The sequence below is a fragment of the Haemaphysalis longicornis genome, unplaced genomic scaffold (assembly GCF_048455015.1).
Source record: "Haemaphysalis longicornis isolate Haplotype H1 unplaced genomic scaffold, Haemaphysalis longicornis Haplotype H1 scaffold_3, whole genome shotgun sequence".
NCBI lineage: Eukaryota > Metazoa > Arthropoda > Arachnida > Ixodida > Ixodidae > Haemaphysalis > Haemaphysalis longicornis.
In genome coordinates, this window is record NW_027526335.1 from 34,696,101 (window position 1) to 34,722,682 (window position 26,582).

Genomic DNA, 26,582 nt, shown 5'->3' on the forward strand with positions numbered 1-26,582 from the left:
CTTTAAGTGGGCTTGCTGTTCGGTTCCGTCACAACGGCTTTGCGCTGCTGCGGTGCGGCTGCTCCCTCTCTCCTGGGATCCGCTGTCAGTGTGGGGAGACGCTGGGTCGACCCCCAGATGTGCTGTTTCTCCAGCCTTGCACCACTGGTGCAAGATGCGCCTTTTTTGTTTTTTGTTTTTACTTTCTCGTCATTCTTCTTCCTTATTATCTATGGAACCTCTTTCTATCCTCGCCTACCCTCTCCCCCGCCGAGTAGCATGTCGTTGAGATTCTGGCATCTCTCTCCTCTCTCTCTCTCTCTCTCTCTCTCTCTCTCTCTCTCTCTCTCTCTCTCCTCTCTCTCTCTCTCTCTCTCTCTCTCTCTCTCTCTCTCTCTCTCTCTCTCCTCTCTCTCTCTCTCTCTCTAATAGAACGTTATACATCGAGCTCCTTTAAAGTCGACTTCATTATTCTGCACAGATGCATTGCTTGCGCGTGTATCCAAGGAGATCACGGCATTTTAGCGCGCAGCGCTTTGGCGCCTGGTACAGGGATTTCGCTGCGACGAAGGCGGCGGTGTCTGCGTAACCGAGCGGTCGAACGAGGCACCCAGGCAGAAAGAAAGCGAAGGAGAGGCGTCTGCTGAGGGGGAGGGCGGCACGCGCTGACGGCAGAGTAGCGCGCTCCGCCGTGCGTTCGCTGCACACGCGATCACTTTATGAGACGCAGCAGATATGTGCCGTGGCCGAGAAAGACTGCAGTTCGCGCTGCGCACAAATTTCGCATTAGGGAGTATAGTAGTTGGCAGTACATTTTTTTGTTTTATTTCTCATTTATTTTGTTATCCAGGTCACGGAAATCGAAGGTGACGGGAATGGGGTGTTGTGTGTCCAGTCAAGTTTCCTGAAGTTTGGAGGGTTGACGAGCTGCTGTGTCAAAAACCGTTTCCTAATATCCGCGGTGCCTTTTGCGTCGGTTTTGACCTTGTCTAGCGCTTTACGCACCCCCCCCCCCCCCCTCCCAAACTTTTTTTCGCTTTACTTCGCTTGTGATTCCGAACGAGGGGCGTTTATGGATGCAGTATGGATGCTTTAATGTTCCGCAGTTGTCGCCACTTGGCGTTGCCGAATCACTTTAAAACGGCTGTCGCCTGGACTGCAGCTATTTTATTTGCGTAAATTCTAGAGACTATTTAGTTTCGCTTAGCCGGTTAGTTTTAATGTGTTATCTGCAAGTTAAATAATCAAACGCTCGTCTGTTATGTTGCTGTCGGGTTCTGCGTCACATTTTGCGCCTGGCATCACATTCTGCGCCTGGCAAAAGTAAAACCAGTCAGTGCTGCACGTCGTGCAAGGGTGGATTGAAATTCTAGCTATAATTTCAAAAGCGCTAACCACATGGAGCGATTTTGCAAGTGACTTGGGGAGCGACGCGACTAGCGACGAACTACTTTTCGCCGCGGACCAAGTCACTCATCGAATCGCTCGGTTCTGGGACGCCAGAAACAGTCGCTCACCTCCCGGAAGTGGCCTCATCGACTAGCCATTAGCAGAGCCCCTACTTTAGCACGCAACCTCCGGTTGATTTGGCGCGCGCACAAAATACGCGTAGACGGCTTTTGCGATAGAGCGGCAAAGAAAGCTTTGCATGGTAAAGCTGGTGTACATGCTGAAGCAGAAGCAAGAAGGCTCCCGCACACACGGGTATCTCGAAACGTACATTTTAATGCTATCATCACAGCACGTGCGGATTGCATTATGCCACAGCAATGCATACAGTAGAGAACTTACTTAGGCTATGTCCTTTTTTAGGGGCGAAGCTCCTAAAGCCATGGGTCTGTCCATCCCTTGTGTCTCATGGTACGTGACCGCCGCATGCTTTCGGAGATGTCGCAAAGTGGGCCGCGTTGCAAGCGCAAGAACCGGCTGCAACCGGCAGCGCAAACTCGGCACCGGGAGCGCGAGCTTGGCTGTGTTCGCCAACGGAGGCGCGAGCGCACGTGCAGTGCGAGGGGGAGATCACGTAAGAGATCACGCCACGAACGCAGGCAGTCGTTCTCGAGTAAGATCTCAGATATAAGTGTCTGGGCCAAGGAGCTCTTACAAGACGTCGGAGACGCAGCTGAAGATATCCTGGAAGTTTTCGATAAGCGGCTACTAAACCTCTGGAAACGAAAAAAAACATTTGGAAGACGCAATCAAACGCTTCGAATTGGGTAGATCGCTAAGGAAAAAGCTCGCCTTACTCAATAGGGGCATAGAGCAACATGCGCTTAATCTCACGAAGCAGAACTGGGAGACCATTTGCAACCAGATGGAGGGAAGGCTAGGGGTAGCCAAGACCTGGCACCTGCTACGACACCTCATAAACCCGGAAGGTAGCAAAGCAGCCAACAGACAGCAAATAGAACGTCTGGTGCATCAATATGAAGGCACAGAAGAAGAACTGCTAGATGAACTCAAAGAACGCTACATCGGAGAAGCGGAAACAGAGTTTCTCCCGGCATATCAGGGCCTTGAAAACTCACTCCTGGACACCCCAATAACAATAGCCGAAATAAGAGCTGCAATCAATAAGCTAAAAACGGGATCGGCGGCTGGACCAGATAGAGTTACCAACAAGATGCTCAGGAACCTAGATGATGGGTCGGTGAGAAATCTCGCAACATATATGCAGGAATGCTGGAACACAGGCAGGGTTCCTCAAGAATGGAAACTGGCTCAGATCATCCTAATTCCAAAACCGGGTAAAAAATTAAGCCTTGAGAATCTGAGACCTATCTCGCTCACATCATGCGTAGGAAAGCTGATGGAGCATGTGGTGCAAACAAGACTGACAAACTACATGGATGATCACGATCTCTATCCGAACACCATGATAGGCTTCCGTCCGCACTTGTCAACGTGTGACATTATGCTCCAACTAAAACATGATATTTTAGAAAACAAGACAAGGGATACCAGAGTGATCGTTGCGCTTGACGTTGCGAAGGCATTTGACAACGTTAAACACGCTGCTATATTGAACAACCTCCAGTGCCTTAACGTGGGGGAGAAAATGTACAATTACATCAGGGATTTTCTCGCTGACAGGAAAGCAAATATTTCGATTGGACAAAGCTCACTTCATGGTATAAGCCTTGGCAATAGAGGTACTCCTCAAGGGTCAGTTCTGTCACTGTCACCCATTCTTTTTAACATCGCCATGATTGGACTCCCAGAACGTCTCGAGAAAATAGAAAATCTTAATCACAGCATATATGCGGACGACGTGACCCTTTGGATAGCTAGGGGCAACGACGGCCAAATAGAGGAAGCTTTGCAAACGGCAGTGGACGAAATTGAAGACTATCTCTCGGGAAAGGGCCTGAAATGCGCAGCGGAAAAGTCTGAACTTTTCGTCCTTCACACGCCAGGGTCAAGGACTAGTGACCGAAATCCGACTATCCAGATTAAAGCAGGTGGAAAGGAAATACAAAGAGTGCAAACCATCCGCATACTGGGCCTATGGCTTCAAGCCAGCGGCAGAAATAATGAGACAATAACTCGTCTAGACTGCAGTGCACAACAAACTAGTAGGGTCATTCGCAGAATTGCAAACAAGAATTCAGGCATGAAAGAAGCCAACCTCCTCCGACTTGTTCAAGCGTTTGTGATCAGCAGAATCACGTACGCAGTACCATATCTAAAGCTAACCAAGGACGAGAAGGACAAGCTAGACGCGCTCATTAGAAAAAGCACCAAAACTGTACATCCACGGACAAGCTCATGAAGCTAGGCGTCTCCAACACCATAGACGAGCTGATCGAGGCGGCAAGAATTGCACAGCACCAAAGACTGTTGTCAACCAAGGCAGGCAGGCATATCTTGAGCAAACTCGGCATTTCCCATGAAGCCACAGACGACCCGCAAGAGGATATTCCCCCGGACATCAGAAACAATATCCGAATTCCTCCCCTTCCAAAGAACATGAACCCAGCGTTCCATGAGGATAGGAGACAGAGCAGGGCTGAAGCGCTACAGAGGAAGTACGGAGGACGGTGCGATGTATTATACACTGATGCTGCGGAATACCATCGCAGAAGAGACAAGATTGCGGTTGCGTCCGATGAGAACATGGTCATACGCGCATGCTGCACGATCAGAAATAGATCTGTCACAACGGCGGAAGAAGTGGCGATAGCGCTGGCAGCTACGTTCAAAAATACCAAAGTAATTATCTGCGACTCCAAAAACGCCATAAACAATTATAACAGAGGACGAATATCAGCTCAGGCGGTCAGAATCCTTGCCAAAAACCCCATGGACCATCAGGTTTTACTAATCTGGACCCCGGCCCATCAGGCTCTCAGAGGCAATGAAGGAGCAAACGAGCTCGCCCGAGGACTCACTTTCCAGGCAGGCTCAGGCGCTCCTTCCACAGGACACATACTGTCTGAAAAAGACAGGATGTTCACCTACCGAGAAATAACTGAATACTACAGGTTAACAAGAAAAGAATACCCGGACGCAGACCGCAAACTCAGCAAGAAGGAAGAGGCAATCTGGCGAAAATTACAGGTTGTAACCTACCCAAATCCGCTACTGCTTAGTAAACTCTACCCAGGTCAATTTGAACCCAAATGCAAACATTGCGACAGCCTGGCAAGCATGGTCCACATGATATGGACGTGCCCACAGATATCCGATGGCACACATACCATAGACACATGGGAGGCTCTGATGCTCAGCTCAGACCTAGAAGGCCAACGGACAATCATCAATCAAGCTCAGGCAGCCGCCAGGTCCCAAGGGATACTGGCCGACTCCTAGCAAGGGTATTAAAAACCCAGTGATTCATACTAAATAAAAGTTTTTTTCATCATCGGAGATCGAACGAGACGCAAGGACCTTTGCTCGTTTCCTCTCGTCTTGTTCGGGCACAAGTTCGCCCTAAATAAAAGTTCTTTCTTTACCGTTGTGTCCCATCCTACGTGACAAATTGTGGTAAGTTGATTTGTACAATGTACGCACACAGTCTTACGTCTTTCTTAATGATGTAATGGGCGAACTTTCACGGGAGAGTTACGGTTACCGATGATCTCCCCCTCTCGAGCTTCGCCCCACTTATCATCATTCATTCCGTGGATATGGCGTGATTTTTTTTTTTTTTCTGTTTGCTTTGCGGGATGCAGGAAAGCCGTTGTTCACAATGAATTCTTGCTCACCAGTCGATCCAAGGTGTTCGGCGATACGACGCCACGTCGGCTCCTCTGAATGCGTCGCTTTATACTTTTTATCCGTGAAGTTCCACAGAAACTCGTGCTTTCGAACTTCTGCGATGAGCTTCGCGTTGAAAATTCTTTTCGTCGGCGTTCATGTTGGAGCCGAGAGACGAGGCGCAGAAGGAAAAGCGCGCGCTATCGCAAATCCAAACCAGTTTTAGGGATGCAATGAAGTGCGTAAAGCAAGGAAAGGCGTAATACATTTTAGTCGTGTTTTTTTTTTTTTTGACACATGAACAAATAATCTCTTGCTGTCGCTCTTATATTTGGGTTTAAATGTTTGTAAACAACCAGCGTACCAAGCGCGTTACTATGCGCAGTGTGGCAACATTGAAATCGCCGTCCTCAGTCGCTCGAGCCGTCGCTGTCATGCGGTTATGGTGGCTACACCGTAATGTGGTTGCCTCGGCGAGTGACTTCGGATCAGCGGGTGCGGATCTTAGTCGCGTCGCCGGAAAAATCGCTCCATGTGGTTAGCGATTAAGCTAATATTATACCCAAGAAATCACGAAAAATTTGGGAAACATTCGCTTAACGTCGGGTATTCTATGAGCAAGGGACACCGCCGTACGTGCAGTGGCCACGCGTGGGGGAGAGAGAGAGAGAGAGAGAGAGAGAGAGAGAGAGAGAGAGAGAGAGAGAGAGAGAGAGAGAGAGAGAGAGAGAGAGAGAGAGAGAGAGACTTTAACAGGCAGTACAGTACACTCTAGTACACTGTTAAGGGGGTGGTGTGGCCGATGGCATGGGCGTGACGGCGGCAGCGGTGGCTCGGTGTTCACCAAGGAGATATGGATCCCCGGATATGAGCTCAGATAATGAATGGCAGCCTACCATTGTCCCTGAAGAAGAAAGTGTATGACAGCTGCATCTTACCGGTACTCACGTACAGGTCAGAAACTTGGAGGCTCACTAAGAGGCTTCAACTTAAATTGGGGACAACTCAGCGGGCAATGGCGCGGAAGATGACAGGTGTAACATTCAAGGGACCCAGAAAAGCTTTGTGAAGGTGGCAATCAAATGCATTCAGGTGGTATAACACATAACGGGGGATTTCTAAGACTAGTGTGAGCGCCCATACGTTGTACGGATAATTTGTTAACAATTTTTGAAGATAGCCTTTCTCAGCCGATGAGCGCGACGCCGCAGCGAGCCGATCGCTGCTGACGCAACGGCGCGCCGCCCCTTGATTCGCCCAATCGCCGGTGACGTCACTGCCATTGGCTTACGGCTGCTCTTCCTCCTTCCTGCGCGATCCCGAGGCAAAGCGTGGGCAAAGGCGGGTCCGCAGCGATTGACGCGTGCCTAGGCGGCAGGAATATTGCTGGCGCAGAACGGAAGTCGAGCATCACGATGTCACATGGCTATTCCCAGTGTTTCCAGCTGCTTTAAAAGAAGCAGAGAGGGAGGAGGAATCGATCGGCAAGGGGGGAGAGGTGCATTTAATTGCGTCTGGCGCAACTAATACTGAATGTAGATCAATAATTCCAACGGCATTGCATCGCTATATTGGTTCTACGCGACAATACAGGCCTTTTGTAACTTTTACAAATGGCTTTTCTGGGTCCCTTAGGGACAACAAGAGAGCGGAGTGGGTGAGGGAACAAACGCGTGTTGAGGACATATTAGTAAGAACTAAGAAGAAATGACGTGGGCAGGGCATGTAATGCGAAGACAAGATAACCGTTGGTCATTAAGGGTAACAGAGTGGATCTCTAGAGAAGGCAAGCGTGGCAGGGGGCGGCAGAAAGTTAGATGGACAGATGAGATCAAGAAGTTTGCCGGGATAAATTGGTCGCAGGCAGCGCAGGACCGGGATAATTGGAAATGCATGGGAGCGGTATTTGCCCTGCAGTGGGCGTAGAAAGGCTGGTGGTGATGATGATACGAGCTACTCAGCGCCCTTTCCCATTGCTCTTCGCACCCCATGGAAGGGGGAGGGGTCACTAGGACGTGCCCACGTGGAGTGGGCCACGGGGGCCAGAGCACCGCACGAAGGGCAGTTGGGGGGAGGGAAATAGTGCGGGATGGATATGGTGCTGTACTGCACGACACGGAGGAGTGATGTGTGCTGTTTAAACTACGGGGTTGTTTTAACTGAGGTCGTTTTATTTATGTGATCAGGCCACACCTCGCAGCTTTGCTGGCCAGTCATTTCATTTTTTTAAGACGCCCCAGTAGAATACATACATCAGCTACAAGCAAAGTGACAATCATAAGTACGCAAATACAGTAAATAGTAAGCGATATGCTTTTATTGGGGTACTGCATCATGCCACCGACGCATTAGCGTAGACCCGCCCCCCACTTTGCAATGCATTGAAGTAGTGCGGCGAAGTATCGCATTGCTTTGCCTCATCGCAGTGAGGTTATGCGGTGAAGGCGGCTTCGCGCGCTGTGGTGTTGCATACACTAAAAACTGTGCCCTGACGCAAGGCCGTTACTGTCACATTGTTGAAAGCGTCAGTAACCTACGTTTTCACTTTTCAACGCTATCGGGAGGTGGCAAAGCGTTTTCACCACGATAGAAGCGGGAGCTAGTCATGGCAAAGACACCGCCCGTGCTCCGATGGCGTTTCAAACGCATTCGAAGCGAACGTCATCCGACTCGAATTACAGACTGCAGAATCCGCTGACCTCCACACTATATTTCGATGACAGTTGAACAAACCCGCCGCGGTGGCTCAGTGGCTAAGGCGTTGCGCTGCTGAGCACGAGGTCGCGGGTTCGATTCCCGGCCGCGGCGGCCGCTTTTCTGATGGAGGCGAAAAGCAAAAACGCCCGTGTGTACGAGATTTCTGCGCACGTTAAAGATCCCCAGGTGGTCAAATTAATCCGGAGCCCCCCACTACGGCGCGCCTCATCGCCTGCGTTGCGTCGGCGCGTTAACCCCCACAATCAATGACAGTTTAACAATTTATCATTCGCTCGCTATGTAACCTATGTTGCACTGGCTCTGTTGCCGTAAATTGACGTTTGCATGCCACAGGGCATTTGAAATCAGCGGTAAACTCTGGCAATGAAAGCATCGCCAACCGTAATTAAAATTGTTACAATGTTAGCTTCCCCCCCCTTCCCATGTGGCGCTGATAGTTTTGTGTTCAGCCGTGCAAGCCTGGCACGGCGGCGAGTGGCGGTTTGCGAAAATAAACAGTTCGTTCAAACGGCTCGGCATGTTCTCATGTCTTTCGCGGGCCTGATTGCCTACTCCTGTTCGCTTTAGTCACTTCCTACCTCTCGGCCATCCGTACTTCTACACATCTAACAAAAATTATTTTAAAATTTGGCAATTATTTCTCTTATAGATGGCGAACTACTTTCAAAATGTTCGCACTCAGCATTAGTAGGGTGGAGAGCACATGTCAGTAAAGCTATACAACGATTATTAAATCGATTCACTTTTTGAAACTCTAGAGCGCGAAATTTAGCATACTTTTTTTATAACTGTATCCCCTATTATTGCGACTGAAAACGCAGTTAAAAAGGTTTCCCACCTTCCGCTCTGCACAATAAAAGTTTTCATCATCACCATATCCCGTATGACGGAATTTAAATTGCCCGCGAAACTAGCTTGTTTTCTTTTTGAACAGATGATTACAGTGAAGCACGTGGGAATCACGCTATCAGCGTCGTGGCCAGCAGTACCGGTACAAGAACGTCAATCTGTGACATTACTTCGCTTGGCTGAAATGTCAAGGAGAAAACAATAATCACCGGGGGCCGAGTTTTATCGTACCTGTGGTCAAGCTTGACGTCGTCAGGCTTGGGAGGAGCTGCCCCTGCAAAAAGCAGCTTTGGGAAGGTCCATTAGCGTCGAGGAATAATGGCAGAATAATGACCGGTGTGGCGTAGACAACCGCGCGCTTGGGCTGAGTGTGCAAGGTTTTTTTATTATTATTATTTTGAATTCCTAAGGCGCCGAGCGACCTGCGTATCTTTACATTTTTTTGTAGCCCGGACCGCCTATCTTCGTAACGGCGATGACTGCTTGCTGCTTTAACTCCCGTCTCAAATCAGGCGGCACGCTTATGCCCTTTCCTCCATGCTTTTATGCCATAGAGATGGCTTATGTCGGGATGAATGGCCTGTCGAGGCTAGAGTTCCTGTATATAGCTCCCTGCTGGAGCTATATACAGGAACTGTAGTCGAGGCCGCTGAGGATTTAAGAAAGGCGCCACGGCATTTTGTATTCGCCGTCGACAGATGGCGCCAGTTGCCTGCGCGCGGAACTGTCACGTGATCATTTCCATAACATACGCAGATTGCGCAGATGGTCGATGGTGAGGGCGGGGACGATACGCTGATGAGAAGAACCGTTACATCTACTCGTGCGTGGCATTGTACGCGGCACCCATCATGTTGTTAGTGCCCGAACTGCCGCCGTCATTTCGCTGCCACCCTTGACAGCTAGCGAAAGTACTTTTGCCCTACGCGTCTGCGCGCTTAGTCGCTTGACGGGGAAAACTTTCTCGCCATGCGCCGCGGCGTGCGTTCTGCTGCTGCTGCTGTTGCTGCTGCTCGATGTTAGTGAGGACTGCGGCCTACTGAGTCATGGGCTTTCGTCTCGTCGACTCCGCCAGGGCTAGGTGGAAGCGTCTGGTCCTGAGCGGTACCCTGCCACACTGCATTTTCTTCACGACAGCGTTTGTTGTAAGTTGGCGCGCGCGCGCACCTGCGCACGCACGCGCGCGGCTCGCTGGCTAGGTTTGGCTGCTCAACCGCGCCTCCAGCTGCGAGTGCACCGAGCTTGCTGCACTACAACCGCGGTCGGTCGAAAGTCTAGCACATCGAGTGCCCACTGCACAAGCTGTTGGAGACGTCGTTGGCAAACTTATGGCTTCTGACTCGAACGATCAGCGCACGAACTTGAGCAGTTGGTACAGAGCTTATACGATCGTGCGGTCTAGATATTTCAAGATAATTTTTCGTTTGCAGTCTTATTAGTCATTGCCTTTTATTATCAGTTAGCAGTTACTATCTCTGTTATTGTTATTAGTCACATTTTCCTATCTGCATGAACGCCCATGGAGCGGGTAATCTTCCCGCACTTCGTTCGATCGCGAGCAACAACTACGGGAGCTAAAAATACATCGCCGCCCGTAAACATAAATCCGTAATTAGCGCTCCTTGAAAGGGCTGTTTTCGTTGAGTTCTTCCTGCTGCGCCAACTTCACGACGGGATGGTGTTGGCCCAGTAAGCTTGTTTCCGGTTATAATGCGTTAATTTTTTTTTTTTTTTTTTTTTTTTTTTGCTGTTAAAGTCTACATAAACCAATTCCTCGTGCACTTAACACGCCGGTAAGTATTCGGACAAATACGAAAGCGAAATCAAGGTTTTGGTAATAACTACCTGTTGCCCGCTAGTGAGCTGCTAGCTCACTAGTTCTACTAGAGTTCTGCTTCAGTGGTTGCCTCCGCATGCCGCAAAGAACTCTTCAGTGCGCTGAGTGTTCAGGTGCATAAGTTCTTGTATAGTAATAAACAGCCCACTCATTGTAAAGCAACTCGTTCTTCGTATGCTTTCTCAGCTACGTTCAAGCCCGTTTATTGACGGTGTGATGTTTAATTGTACTTGTACAGCTCTGCTTGCATCGTGTGGAGGGTACCATAAACATATATGCTAGGGCTCGGCTATCATAGCTGGAAGGCTGCCAGTTTTTTACTACAGAGTATCGGCGGCCTCTTTTTTGCGGAGCGAGGAAGGCAGAGGAATAGGAGACCTGAGTTGTTTTTTCATCTGCTTGCCAAGTTCTGCGATCACGGTCAACGTGTGAGCTCCACGAAAGGTTTTGAGAAATTAAAAAAAATGGCAGGCGCCTCGTAGGCGTTGTGAAACCCCCCCCTCCCCCACCACGAGACGGCTGCCGCGAGAGTAGTCGGTCTTGATTTTGCCTAACCGGCCAAACCGCATCCGCTCACTGACTATAGTCAGTGAGCGGAAGCGGTTTGGCCGGATAGGTAAAATCAAGACAGACTGCTCCCATCCAGTACAGCATTCCTAACTGGTGTCGTTTCGCAACTGCAAGTGATCAGTCTGTCTTGATTTTACCTAACCGGCCAAACTGCTTCTGCTCACTGGCTAGCCAGCGTCACTATCGATAATTAACAGTGACTCTGGCTAATCAGTGAGCGGAAGCGGTTTGGCCGGTTAGGTAAAATAGGTGCCTTCAAGGTCGATACATCACAAAAGTTCCTGTAGGAAAAAATATATATTCACTCCTGCATTTAAAAAAAGTGTTCTAGACTGTGTCATGACTTTACCATAATAGGATATGGGCAGACATTTTGTCATGAATCTTGCGTGTTTTATGCTCCAGGGCTCGTCAGCTGCTTAAGTGTAAACAAGATCTGCCTTCTGAGCTTCTGGCACAATTACCTTTTTATGCCAGTCTCATATTAAAAGTGGCACCAAAGTTTAATCACAGAACGGGATGTATGTCTCACTGCTGCAAAAAAACTGCCTATGCATTCGTTCGTACACTGAATCCCCCACCGCAACTTTACCCAGCTTGCTGTACCCTGCGTGGTGGCATGCCAGTTCAGGGGGAAAAGATTTACAGGGACACTGAAGGTAACCAGCAAGTCGATTTCAAACAGAAGTTGGGCCTTCCTATAACCATTCTAGCATTAGTTCGGTGGCAAAAGATGCCCTAATTGCTGAGAAATCGCTAATAAAATGCTGCGCAAGTGTGACGCAGACGGTGTGCATCATAAATTGGGAGCAAGCAAGGCAGTGGGGATGTATAGTGGTATGGAAGCCACCAATTGCAACGCTATCACACACTGAGCGGTTTGGTCAGTTTCAGTCAAATTAGTCCTGCTTTCCCGAATTTCGACATCCTTCGCAGCTCTGGAGCACTAAGCAAAATGTTACTTCATGGGCCCTGTGATCCGTGCTGATGCTTTGTTGAAGGAAAACCTGTTATCCATTAGAGGCCCCGCGAATGTTGGCGCCGTACCTACCGCTTATGTCGTGTGCTTCCTCAAAAGTTGGGACTCCCGCCTTATGTGTGAATGAGTAGCGGCATCCAGCAGCAGCCTAAGCAGTTCCGGTGCAAGTTGCGTAGTATAGCCAGTGGTGGCGGTACCGGTCTTTGCATTTTCGCTTTTGTCTACCTTACTTTAAAAGGAAGCTGAGTGTAAGTGTGGTGTAGTATTTGTGTTGTCGGTGAGCTGATCTATCTATGTAGAACAACTTCCGTTTTGACTTCAGTGTCCCTTTAAATACAAAATGTGGGGTGTTCTGCTGCTGCACAAGTTTGATGGGAATATCACTTGTGCTGCTACTCTACACGCCTTTCGGGAGGAAGTTTCATCTTACCATGTGGTGTGTGCCGTACTCAAGGAATCAGTTTCTCAGTACACACATGCATGCAAGTGAGGACAGTTTTCTTCACCGTGTGAGTGCGTGGCAAAAGCCACCAGTGTGCACTCCGGAGTCGTAGTGCCTCCTGTCAAGACCGACGCAGCGTGCATAGGCACTCTTGCGTATTCGAAGGCACAAAAATTTGCTCGCTTCCGCCAGCTGCACTCTGCCAGTAAAGCGCTGCAGGCCAATGCCTTTGCAGCATTCTTTTCACCCCGACAACCGAACTGTGGCAATACAGGCCCATTGCGACAGCTTGTGTGATTTGATTGATTGTGGGGTTTAACGCGCCGACGCAACGCAGGCGATGAGGCGCGCCGTAGTGGAGGGCTCCGGATTAATTTTGACCAGCTGGGCGACAGCTTGTGTGCATGTATTCCCCGCATTCAGATGGATCATCACTCTGAAAGGCGTTTTTTTAATGTTTTGATTCTGTCGGCAGTGCTAGTCGTACGTTGTTGGAACAATGAAATTAGAAGTGGAAAATATGAAAGGCACAATTTGAGTAACGATAGATCGGCACGCAGGGAACACATGCAAAAGCTGGTGCGTTCTGTACGTCTGTAGTGCCGCAAATTGCTCTTTGGGGTGAAAGCTGTTGCCGTGCAGCGCTTTAGGAACTGCGTCTGCTCCGAGTGTGTAAGTGTCCTTGAATTGCAACGGCCAATGGAGTGGGGTCAAGTTTTGTTGAGTGCGCTGAGCTGACCACGAGGTGGCGTCCCCCGTCCTCCTCTCCCCCCCTTTCAGCTGGCGGGCATCGCGGTGGTGGTGGTGTCGGTGATGCTGCTGCTGGACAGCAGCAAGTACCTGGCCAACGAAGGGGGCGGGGGCCAGGACAGCCAGCTGTACTTCTCCATCATCTACATCCTGCTGGGCGCCGGCTGCTTCATGGCCATCGTGGGCTTCTTCGGCTGCTGCGGGGCCCTGCGGGAGAGCCCCTGCATGCTCTGCACGGTGGGTGGGCATGGAAGGCGTCTCCTCCTCCAAGGGGTTTGCCTACAAACACGCGAAGGGGGCTTTTGGAAGCGTTTTTAAACACGGCAACTGAGCAGTAAATTATGGTCTCGTGGATTCGAGGGCCTGTGAGGGTAAATCTGTGCACAAGCATAGAATTGAAATAGCAGAAGTCAAAATATGCATAGCTCCAAAACAAAACTAACGATGCTCATCGTAATGGTTAACCGTAGTTCTAGTAAATATTACACAAGTGGTAATTACACCTTGTTCTTTGTCACGTGGCTAATTTTGTAACCATTCCCAGCAACTACCCTAGTTCATTCACTTCAGTTGCGACAAAAAGAATTGGTTTATTATTGTTGTCGCCGTTGTAAATTTAGTAATAACACCAGCCTTGTTCGCAGTGCACAGGTTGTTTGCACTGGTGCATCCCAACATTGCACTTGCATGTGTATCTTTAGGCAGCTTGGCTGTTGCCTAATGTGCCACTGGTTGTTCATTTTCAGTTCTTCATATTCCTGGTGGTCATTATTGCTGCAGAGGTTACAGGAGGGATCTGGGCTTGGATGAACCTAGAGACGGTAAGTTTTAAAACTATTTTGCACAGAAAGGGTTTACACAGTAATTCCCAAGTCCTAGCTGTCATCATCACCATAATCAGCATGTCTACACCCATTGCAGGGCAAAGGCCTCTCCCATTAATCTCCAAGTACCCCGGTCCTGTGCTAACTGGGACCAATTTATCCCCGCAAACTTCTTGATCTCATCTGCCCATCTAACTTTCTGCTGCCCCCTGCCACGCTTGCCTTCTCTAGGGATCCACTCTGTTACCCCTAATGACCAGCGGTTATCTTGCCTTCGCATTACATGGCCTGCCCACGTCCATTTATTCTTCTTAATATGTCCTTAACATGGATTTGTTCCCTGACCCACTCTGTTCTCTACTTGTCCCTGAACGTTACACCTGTTATCTTCCGTTCCATTGCTCGCTGAGTTGTCGTCAATTAGCTGTGTTTGTCAAATGTTGTATCGGAAATTCCCAAAAAATTCTTCAAGGCCATTCATTCTTGCTTTGGTATCCAGTGAGGGGCCGAAACCATTGTAGATAAGATAAATATTATCGATGTTGACCATCTTATCAGAAGTGCGGCTGTGTCCAACCATGTGAGTCATTGTCTTCAAGGTTGGGTAATTATGGGGCAATGTACAGCAGTCCACATCTTTGTCTTCATGTGACAGTATTGGTTATCAGCGCATCAGTTAATTAACAATTTTTCACGGGCAGCCCTTAAAAAAAAATTTCATTATAAGTTTTTTCGTTATTCATAACCGTACCGAACAAGCAAAACATTTTTGGCACTGGTCTGGAACAAAGAAATTGATTGTCGAAGGGCTAAAACAAAAAACACTTGCATAAGGGCCCTGCTGCATTGCCTGCTAGTCACTTTGGGGTGGTGGCTCTAGATCTGGTCATAATAAATACCACCAACCAATGTGTTGCTCAATCTGTCGGTTCAGATTAATTTTGCTATCTGTTCATATGGCTGTCAGCTTCTTTCTGCATATCTGAGGTGCTAAACGAAGCAGGTTCTTTTGTTTCATCTTGAGTGTGGCGAGTATGCATGCAGCCAGCTGTACACCTCCATGGAAAGCAGGCGTGCTGATCCCCCCCCTCTCTCCCCTGTGTTTGTTCCAGTTTGAAAAGGCTGTCAAAGGCCAGGTGCAGCACATGATCCACAAGGACTACCAGGTCTCCGAGGTCATCACCAAGACCATTGACACCATGCAGCACGATGTACGCCGGTGATTAGCTCGCCTTGTTCGGCCAAGTACATTGCATGCTGTGCCGCTATCGGCTGGCATAATGGTTGCCCGGCATTGAGATTGTGCTGCAGTGTTTGCCTGTTTAAAACCTCTTGCAATTTATTGTTTTATCATATGGTGGTCGCTGACACCTAAGTCGTTGATGAATGCACTTTGAGAGTAGTGTGCACTGCTCTGACCTTGCGTGGCAGACTCAGCGTTGTGCATCTGGTTCTATAGCTGCTGCCGCTTGACATGGAGGACACAGATCTAGTGGAATGAGTTGGCATGGTGCCGTCACTATGGCAGCACTCCTGGTCTGCTGCTACCTGGTCTGCTGCGTGGACAGGGTGATTTCAAATTTTAGGGGTATTATGCACCGAAGCTACACTTGAGGTAACTCTGCTGCCTAAATGCTCGACTCTTATAACTTTGGCAGTTGGGACCGGCACATGAAGCGCAGCTCTCAAGATATATCGAGCTAGTGTATAAAAAATATCATTTTATGAGGCTGCAGAATATTTCCGTATTAAGGGGGCAGACTGGTCTTAGAGCTATTTTTTTTATTTACCAACCAATTTTAATGAAACTGCACTGCATTATAGAGTTCTTTGTGCTGATTTCATATCTGCCATTAATTTTTTGTAAGTTGATTATATTTTGAGTTAATTGGTGATTAATTGCCAATATTTTGGGTCACAGTTGCAAAATAACCACTCCATACAGAATGGCAATTACCACGTGGCTAGGCAGACAAATGACTAAAGAATACAACATAGGAAGAACTTTTTTGATTCAGCTATTTTTGGTCGTTTTACAGCACAGTGAACTTCACTTCCCCCGCGCTGTGCCAGAAATTGATCGCAGGTGGTGCCAATTGATCACAATAATAATTTTCCAAAGCCTCCATTTGAAAAATTTGTTTCCAACATTGTATTCTCCACACATTTTGGTATCAGAAGCAAAAAGAGTTACAGTTGTACCTGCTCTGGGTGCCGAGATATCTGAGGACGAAATGCTAGCTTTGCATTGCAAGAAAAGTGCCGTTTCACCATCGAATTCTGCGCCAACTGAGATGTAGAGTGCACTTTAAAAAGCTATTATAATATAATAACAAAATATGGTGCCTTTTGATGAGGAAATTTACAGACTGATAGAAAAATGGCCGTGGAGGCTGAAAATGCCATTTTTCCGAAAACACTTTTTTTTTACCGTTTTTTGGCCCCAAAGACCCAACTGCCCCCTTAACCCCAGGGTAAGAAACACGAATGCATGGTCAGCTTGGAAAGGCCAGGGGTGTGCTTTGCAAGCGGACGATGTGTGCATCTTCTTTGCTCGTGCACCGTCGTGACACTAACGTTGTGCGTGCGGTTGGCTGTGCAGCTTCAGTGCTGTGGAGTGGAGGGCCCCCAGGACTGGGCCGCGTCTCGCATCAACCAGAACGCGCAAGATGTCTTAGGTGCAGTCATGGAAGCCGGCATCCGGTCCACTGGGTTATACCAGGTGCCCAAGTCCTGCTGCGTGGACGAGGACAGCAGCAGCTGCGTGCTGGAGCGCCAGTTTGGCGGGGCCAGCTCAGTCTTTCACGGCCTGCACTCACAGGTGGGCACGTGTTCTCCAATTGGCGGTGACAAAACGAAGCTATTCTCACTGTCGTCGTACGCGTGGCAGCTTATTCTGCTCCTGTCCATTGTAAGCAATGGAACGAAGAGAAGGGCCAGCATCCTGCTCCTGTAGAGAAATTTGGGCAGTGGAGTAGAATGACATGTCCTTGTCTCCTGGGAGGAATGGGATTGATTCCTCTTCTCAACAGAACCGTATTATCTTCTCTTCATGACGTCATGAGGGTTGTTTGTGTGCGCAGGGTCATCATACAGTTAAACCTCGATATAACGAAGTCGTAAAAATCGGCACTATGCTTCGTTATAATGAAATTTCGTTGCATCGAAATTCGGTACCTACCAAAGCAATCACTCCTTTATTTCCTCTGGAAGTAGTACGTGACCTTCTTTCACCCGCACCCGCTTGTCGCTGGCATCCATGTTGACGCACAGAAGAGCCGTGTATGCAGCTTACTCTGCTTACCGCCGTGGCACCCATTCTCTTTCAGTGCTAGCGTCCTATTCGGCAGCATCTGATAAAAAAATCCTGTTTCGTCCGCATTGTAGACTTCCGATGGCTGGTATCGCGTCAATATTTTCGGCATTTCCTTCTCCAGCCAAGTAGCGGCTTCAGGCGCGTCGGCCGATGTTGACCAACCACATTTTGCAGAGCTGAGAATCACGTCCTTAGCTTTTAAAATTGTTGACAGCGTACTTTGTGATATGGCGAATCGAGCTGCAACGTCTCTCTTCTTTTTCCCTTTCGAAACGGCTTCCAGGATCGCCGCTTTTTGCTGAAGCGAAATAGCTTTCCGCTTACAGCCCCTCATGGCGGCGTCGCACGCGGGAAACAAAAGCGGCGAGAGAACGCACCAGGCGATGTGAAGGCACGAGAAAGAGGGAGGCCACTTTGGGTGCTTTGGGTCGCAGCAAAGGAGCATGGGGGGAGGAGGTATGCAGCGTCGCGGCGGCTCGGCCGAATCCTGCACCGGGTGAACGACCGACTCGCTGAGACGGCATAGGCGTCGCTTCGCTACGATTCGTTGGATTTGAAACTTCAGCCATCGAGAGTCCTGATTTGAGCGATTCAAACTTCTCTGGGCTCAAACGAACTTCCGGGGGTATAGAAACCCGCCCGGAGGCACTTATGACTTATCGTCGGCATTCTTCGGCGGCACTTTTCGGAGGCACTGAGTGGAGAGGTGCTGTCGCCTTTGTGCGAGCCATATAACGTTTGCTTACCCTTGTACTTACTGCATATAAATGTTGCTTCAACTTTTCGTCGACTCGAGAACTTCCTCGCTCTGCTCTACGCCGCGTCGATAGCGGACGGATCAAGGCAACGTCGCTACACCGGTGGCTGCGCTCGGATGGCCAGTCGCAAGAGTGGTGGCTGCGGTGAGCGGGCCCAGTCCTAACAGCGGAGACAGCGTCAGAGGATGGCTGATAAGCAACATCGGAGACAAGCTGGGATGGGAGTCGCAACCTGCCCATTCGCTACAGCAGGAGGATTTCGCTGCTTCTCCCTTGCTTGCCGCGCGCCCCGGGAGGCACGGCCGCGTGCGTTACCCAAGTCGCGCGCGCTGCCAACGCTTTCCCCTCAGACGTCATCACGGGGAAATCGTCCTTGTGGGTAAATTTTCTTCAAGTTCAGAGACTTCGTTGTAATAAAATTACAGCAACATTTGCTTCGTTATATCGAGATAAAATATACATGGTTTCCAATGGGAAGTAAATTGTGTGTGCCTTGTAACTTCGTTATATTGAAGTTCGTTATATCGAGGTTTAACTGTATTGTCACAAAGTCGGGGAAGATACCGCTACTTGAGTTTGTTGGAGCGAGCTTGTGCTCCAAAAGAAGCTACCTAAAGAGCAGACGTTGGAGAAGCACTCAGGAGGACATACATAGTCGGGAATCAGCGAATCGAATGCTGCTGTGTTTCGTGTACATCTATATTAGAGCGCAGTCCTTTATAAAGACATCTAATTAGATTGAGGCTGTTATCGACTAAGCCAGAGTAATTGAGGGGTGTGGCGAGCGCGTTATTGTTTTCCAATGAAGATGGTCTGCACGGCCCGTGGCCTGCAAGGATAAGCAGACGTTTAACTTTCAGAACAAAATAAGCAGCTGGATGTGCTTAAACACTGGCAACAAAACATACAGAATTGACGAAGTGCGCTTTGTCACAATATTATGTGTTCTCATTGATTCCATTGGATGATTGAATGATTTGTCATGCTGACCATTTCGTTTTTAAAAAGCCCACTATTTAAAATGAGAGGATTGGGGGTATTTGAACACAGGACACAAAACGAGACACAAGCTCACAGCAGTTGTTTTGGTTCTGAGGCCAGCATGAAATAGTGCCGACAAGGGTCTTGTTCTCGGTAATTATGGCAAATGGTTAAAAGTTAATAGGTAGTGAGAGGGCAAGAAGTCATTTGTTGGTGAAATTAGAAGTGTTAGCATTGCTCGCCATTGGCATGTGCAGGCTTGTGCGAATAGTAATATTTAAGTTCGAAGCGAATAGTCCTTGGGGTCGAATACTTTCGAAGTAAATTTGAATAGCTGTCAAGTGTCACTGAGCTTCCTGTCACTGAGACACTAAGTTTCCGGGCCTGGCGGGACCTTCATAAAAAGTTCTGTACAGTGGTATCTTGATGATATGTTTCTGGGTGTTACAAATTTCGGGATGATACGAATGTCTGATAAGTCTCGGCGAAATTGTATTGTTTGCAATGGAAAAAATTTCGGCTCTTACGAACGGACCTGCGCTGCCTGGCGGATGATACAAACGAGCCGGCGAGGCGCCCGACCGCCGAGCGAGCAAGTGGCGGCGACATACGGGCCCTCTCTCCCCTTTTGTCGAGCTCTTTCTCCAGGAACGGCCGGGCTGTTGTTTTCTGCTGTGAAAACGCGCCACACACTCCACAGGCGCGCAGACGCCACCTTGAAACCACCACTACGCGGGGCGCAGCCGGCCGTGGCAACATGGCGGCGGCGGCTTCGGTCGCGAAGTGGTGCGGGCGCTCGAGTTATTGCTTCTAACTGCTATTTAAAATGCCACTCAAAGCACACAAGAAATTTCTTGTGCGGTAAATGAGCTAATCATGTGGGCGAAAATGGTGCTTTAAAACATCATCCGCGCCGCTAGTGAGAGTGCCCATAAAATATCTGCTGGGGTGCTAGCCTAAACATCTCCGGCGGAGCCAGCGGCTGTCTCGAGCGCTTCGAAACTGCCGCCATGACGCACATGCCTCCCCTTTGTCGCAAGTCTTCAGGCTTCTCCCACTGCCGCGTGCAGCGTGCGTCATTTTTCTGAACGAGGCAGCAGCTGCCGCGCGTGCGGAATCGTTCTGTAATTTTTTTGCAGTGCAACATCAACTCACCCAGGAATGCGTACTCGTTGACGCTGGCATGAAAAAATCGCACATGCAACGTCGACGCGCACGAATCGCGTGCAAAAACGCGCCATGTAGTTCACGCTTTACGACGAGCGAGTAGTGCTTGGGCACGTCGAGTGAGAAGCGCAAGTCCAGAAAGGACCGCTCAGCGATGTTGGGGTTAAGAAATTTTTGGTCTGTGTAGGTTCATACGAATTTCGGATGATACGAGTATTTTTTGCAGTCCCGCGAGATTCTTATCGAGATTTTACTGTATTGGGTTGGCATTCGTGGACGCATTTGCCATGTCATTTGACTGACTGAAGCAACTGATGCCCACTGAAGTTCAAGAGCGGAGTGCAATCAGCACCTGCTCACTGCATGTGTATCACACGGTAACAAGACAAATTGTTTCGTTACCGTTTCATTGTTTGAAACAATGAAACAGGAGCCTCGACTACCTTGACGTACATGCGCGCGTAACAAGGCTACGACAGCGCTCTGAATGTGGCTTAGCTTGTCTTGTCTCCACATGTAATCAAGATGTAGGTAGGCCTGATGTCAATGGCATTTCGGCTTGCCTAACGAAACCGAAACTTGAACGCAGTTTTAATATTTGTTCACCCCGAATACTTCGAAATATCGGAAATTTTAAATTCGAGTGGAAGCGAATTCGAATACTGTAATATTCATTCAAATATTCGAAGCGCCCAAATATTCGCACAAGCCTAGTCATGTGTAATTTTTTACTGCCTTTTGAAATGAACGAATTGGCATTCATTTGGATGCCAATTGTGGCATACACATTGAGCGGCGTGTGTTCAACACACCGGTTTTCCACTCAATGTACAGCTTTCGAAAGTCTTTGAGCACAGTATTTTCATTTGTGCCTTGTGCACATGGCACTAGCTGCCAGCACGTTCAAGTGGTAGTATTATAGTGCCACAACAGTTTGCATGTTAGCTCACAACAGAACCAGTGCATAAGCATTTGCTGCTTCATTCCTAAGCAGAGGGGCTTAGAGCAGTATTTTTGTAAATGTAGGGAAGGTCTTTTTAAACTTCAACTTGGCTTTTATAAACAGCTGGCACCAATAAATCTCTCATAGTTGAAGCAGCCCTGCAGAGCAGTGTAGAGGGACTGAGGTGAGGCTGTTCATTTGAAAAGACATTGCTGTGCCAGCAGAGACAGTGTTTGGGCCAGCTACCTGAATCGTGTTCTGACACGGATTTCGCACCCTTAGCTTCATCATGGGGCCTGGCTACTCTCTCACAGTTGGTGTTTACGTGTATGTATATCAGTTGGAAAACTGACGTGTTAGCATTGGAGCTGAAGTGCACCATATGAATTGTTTGTCGTGCTAGAGGTTGCACTATTTCCTTGTGCTTGTGTTGATGTGGCTCTCGCATTGACACGAGGCATTCGTATAAATTCTGCTTTTTTGCGAGTAATTGTTTTGCAAGAAGTGACCATGTAGGCTGTGTTCGTGTTACGCTCGCCTTTTATGTTTCCCTCTTCTCCTTGCCAAGAAGCTGCCTGTAGAAGTAGGTGTGCTTAAAAGCATCCAAGCATCTGCCACCTCCAACTTTGCACCTTTGCCTCATTACTTGATAAGCTCCATCACATTTGAAGTGGCATAATTTTTTTGGCCACATTCTGAACAGCCCACAAAGGTCAACCTATCCCTTTGGAACCTACTGATAATTTTGTGTGGTTCTCAGAAGTGTGCAATTGTGCGTGTAATGTCTGGTTCGGTTAATTAAGTTAACACACACTCAACGGCCCTTCTCCATCTGCCCTGTTGCAGGGCTGTGGAACAGCCCTCTGGAACGGGCTATACAACAATCTCGTCCTCATTTGCGGAATCGGCCTGGGCATTGCAGTCTTGCAGGTGAGCGGCTGCTCTTCTTAGGTTGTATCCTTTGTTCTTGTTGCTGTTCACTGCCAAACGTGTACCGTTTTAAAGTCATCGCTCGATTGTGTAAGCAAAAGCTTTTGATTGTCGAAGCTTTTGCTGATGGGAAAAAGAGAATGCTGTAAAGAAAACAGCCTTGGAAAAACCTTTCTGTGGGCATGCTGTGACCATGCTGTGGGGCATGGTGTTTCCAGTAAATAGCAACATTTACAGTTGTATGTGCATTGTTGCCCTTATGCCTACTGTTACTTGTTAGCTACCATATTTATCCGATTATAAGGTGGTCACGATTACAAGGCGAGGGTGCAGTTTGGGAAGTTAAAAATCTCCCGTGCACGTGCGTGCGCGCGCGCGTTTTGAATATAAGGCGAGGTATGACTTTGAGACTATGTATGTTGGAAAAAGGCTCACCTTATACAGTTTAGTCTACTTATAACAATATGCAAGTGCCAAGGAAATCCCATCGTTATAACCGATAATTGTTATAAGCGGGTTGCAAAATACAAAGACGGAACAGAGCTCAAAACATTTTGTTCGCATGCCAGCAAGGTCGTACAACTACTAATTTGCGGAAAAGAAGCCACAGTCAATCAACTTTGTTTGCTGCGTGTGAAGCCAGCGTAAATCTTTTCCAGGAGCATCTATAGGTGCTTCACCTAGCTGAGGTAAATGTCCTTGGCGGAAAAAAAGTCCCCTTGGAACTGTGTCACACGTTGGGCCTCCTACGAAGACACTACCTGAGTAGGCTACGCAATCCCGTCGTTAGCCATCACTGTTGCACTTTTGGTGCAGAATATAACCGAATTCAATCGTTATATCCGATATCGTGGCCGTGGGGCATTGTAATAAGCGGCTTATCTTACCATAGAAAGAATACAAAAGTTGACGGTGCCATAGCTGTTCATCATTATATCCGATATATTGTTATAAACAGTATTGTTATAAGTGGACTCGACTGTATTCGAATAAATACTGTAGTTCCTTCTCAGAATGCATCTTTCTCATAAACGCTCCACCAATGCAATTTTGTTATCTGGCAGGTGCAGCTGTCTGTTGCTCCTTGCAGATTCAAACATAATCTTCCCTAAGCGTTTCATTCTGAAAACTTTCAATGTCTAGGTGTTGCATAGGGGCGTAGTAACCTTCACCGCCTGCTCTCCCCCTGGCTTACAATTATGCAGGATGTTTCCCATAACTTGTGCCTAGGATTTGTACCCAGCTACACATTATGCCTAGCTACGTAACCAGAGTTTTTACTAGGTAACTTGTACCTAGGATAGAATTTTTTTTTGTTTTGTGCCACATGTGTAGAGGCCTTCGCCTCAAAAAATAAAAATAAAAATAAAAGCTGCCTGTCAAGAGTACAAAAATAAGCAAAAACATCCATGGTGTGTACAGCAGTGCTTGGATCGCCTGCCATGTGCGAAACAGAGAATTGTGCTCAATGCGCCCTGAGAAACATTGTTTGCATTGAGAATAATCTGCATCATGTGATGTGTTTTTTTTTTCTTTAGTTTCCATTGCCAAAAGTGTCAAAGAGGAAGTACAGGTATTAGGGGTGTGTGAATAGTGAAATTTTATCTCTAATCGAATTCGAATCGAATAGTGTCAAATAATGGACAAAAATATCGAATATTGAATACCAAAGCTTTTATTTGGAAGAACAAGTACGTTGGACACTAACAAACACATGCTCATGTCCTTGAGCTCTAAATAGTAAATACGCTAAAAGGAATTAAAGACATTCCAAACTGTCATGTTGAAGGTATTACAAATTGTGATAAAGAAACACAATCTGCTCCACATGTATGTAGAAGTAGAGTGCAGCGCCGTGCTCTCTCCAGTGTAGCAAAGGGTCATTCTTCCTGGGGATCAGGGGCTCATTCAGGTACTTCTGGACCTCCTGACTTTGGGGTCTCGGGTTATTTCTCTGGCTTTTTTGCGACGCCAGCAGTTCAACAGTTTCCCAGACTGTTTGCAGGCTTTTTTTAGGACTGGTTGGTGCGTTGGACAGCTCCTGCCTTTCAAACTTCTCTGAAGGACAGTACACGCGAGCACATAGGACACTAACTTCTGCTGCAAGCAGCTTGACATCCTGTGTCTGGTCGAAAGACTTGGTGCAGAAAATAGACTTATACCTTGGGTCACACAGCGTTGCGAGCATCAGTTCCTTTTGATCCATAAAAAGAGGGAACTGGGGCTTAAAGATCTTAAGCAAGTTTTTTCTAAACAGACCTGCTTCATTTTCAATGTCACAGTGCCCCTTTAGAATTTGCTCTGTTCCATAGAGAAAAGGAACAACGGTTGAAATGGGGAACAACGGTTGAAATGGTACCATACTTCTGGCCACTCAAATCTGCTGTCACATCTACAATGGGCTGCAGGACCTGCACCAGGCTTGCTGCAACATTCCATTCGCTTGGCGAAAGGCAGCTCACACTGGTTTCTGATGTTGCCATTTCAAGGGACGCGGCATCTTTCAGATCTACCACACGGCTCAACATGTCATGTTCGCTTTTCCAGCGTGTTTCTACATCTTCAATGAGACTTACATCTGGCAGCTCCATGCGCTTCTGGCAATTTTTCAGTCTCCGAGTTGCCTGAGCACTATGCTTGTAGTGTTCCACTATGGCTCGTGCCTTCTTGCACAGCAGAGACACGGCAGGCATCTCTTCTTTGGCGTCCCTCACTGCCAGCTGAAAAGTGTGTTCCAAGCACTGCAGAGGGGTCCAATCCATTTGGCGTATGGCTGCGCGAATATTGCGGCCATTGTCTGGGACCACGTACACAGTCACGTTGGTAAGGTCGAGAGACCAGTTCTCGGTGATTTTGGTCAAGCAGGTCTTTATGTTGGCTGCAGTGTGGCTTTCTGGCAAGTGAGCGCACGCGAGAGTAAATGCCTTGATGGTGAAATGCGGCGTCATGTAGTGGCATGTCAAAGCGATGTAACTTTGATTGGCCCTGGAGGTCCACATGTCAGTGGTGAATGTGATCGACTCCACTGAGTTCGCCATGTCCGAAGCGATTTCAACCTTGAGTGAGTCAGCCGTGCTTTGGTACAGCTCTGGGGTTACGTTTCTTGAAAATGTAGTCCTGTGTAGGACCTTGTACTGGGGCTGCAGGTGATGCATCAAGTCTTGAAATCCTTTGTTCTCGACGAACTCGCACGGCTCCAGGTCCTTCGCGATCATGCGTGCAATGAACTTGGCTATCTGTTTTTTAGCACTCTCTGACAAGAGGCCTTTTCCCTTAGTCATGCCTAGCAAGGTTTGTTGGTCTGCGCCTTTAGGCCGCTGGTTTGCCTTGGCTGAATCTTCAATCTCCAAGTAGTGAGCGTGGTGTTTGCTCTTCAAGTGATTCAAGAGCGGGCTTGTCGTGCTTGCCAGCGTCTTGAGCGTGGAGCCGCATTTCTTGCAGATGGCAGAGGACAGACTTGCCTTCTCAAAAACTTCCAAATTACGCTTCTTTTTTCACCGTGGCTATTCATGCTGAATAGCGCGGCACGCGGACGTTACACAGGAGAAGAATCACGTGCATGGGACGACCATGGCGAAAACCATCAGATTGCCTATGAATAGGCATTGAGAAAGGGTCTAGGACAGGTGATGAGAGTGTGTTACAGCAAGGCCACAATCACAGAAATTTAACAAGACCATAATTCTATGCTATTTTGTGGCTGCACAGTCGTGTTATAAAATTAATTTCAATCGTAACAAAAGAAAAATATTTTATGGCCGACCATCAGGGGGGAAGATTCAGTGTCATGGCCATCACAAAATGGCGTCGTCGTTGTAATTTGTTCGTTTTGTCCTGAGTAAGACTCATCATATTTGTTTCCAATGACGTGAAAACGGCAACGCACCTCATTATTACAAAAACCCGTATGTGAGGAACGTTTTCTGCACGCTAAAGACTGCTGTGTCGCTCCTTCTTTCCGTGTATGCCAGTGACGCAAAAAAAATCAGCAATGAAGTCTCTGCGTGCGAAAAGGAGGAATATGTCCAAACCTCAAAGACAACTTTCCTGGCCGAAAACTGGTCGCTGGCAATTGTTTGACCAAAAACTTTCGATGTTAGGGTCAGTAAGGGCCACACTAATCTAGCCGCAACTTTGACAGCAATCGGAATATTCGTCACGTCGAATTATTCGAAAGTTGAATTGAAATATTCGGGCAAGAAATATTCAATTTGAATTCAAAAATCGAATATTCGCACACCCCTAACAGTTGTTTAAGTTTAGTACTAGAAAACAATTTCTTTGCATTGTTTCGACGTTTTATGAGTTTTCCAGGACTATTTTTGTGGTAGCTGCATACT

General features: G+C 48.0%; 1 protein-coding gene across 2 annotated transcripts in view; it reads left to right on the forward strand.

Moving 5' to 3' along the window:
- LOC144174257 (CD9 antigen-like) overlaps positions 1–26,582 on the forward strand; it is a 94,242-nt gene that overhangs the window by 61,946 nt on the left and 5,714 nt on the right. The window contains exons 1-6 of one of the 2 annotated variants that reach the window (XM_077702848.1): positions 9,497–9,890; positions 13,354–13,560; positions 14,070–14,144; positions 15,260–15,358; positions 16,750–16,968; positions 22,159–22,242. In XM_077702848.1, coding sequence (XP_077558974.1) covers positions 9,792–9,890; positions 13,354–13,560; positions 14,070–14,144; positions 15,260–15,358; positions 16,750–16,968; positions 22,159–22,242 — 783 coding nt within the window. In that variant the 5' untranslated portion in view covers positions 9,497–9,791. Of the gene's footprint in view, positions 1–9,496; positions 9,891–13,353; positions 13,561–14,069; positions 14,145–15,259; positions 15,359–16,749; positions 16,969–22,158; positions 22,243–26,582 lie in introns of those variants that run through there. The other variant, XM_077702849.1, reaches the window with a different exon arrangement.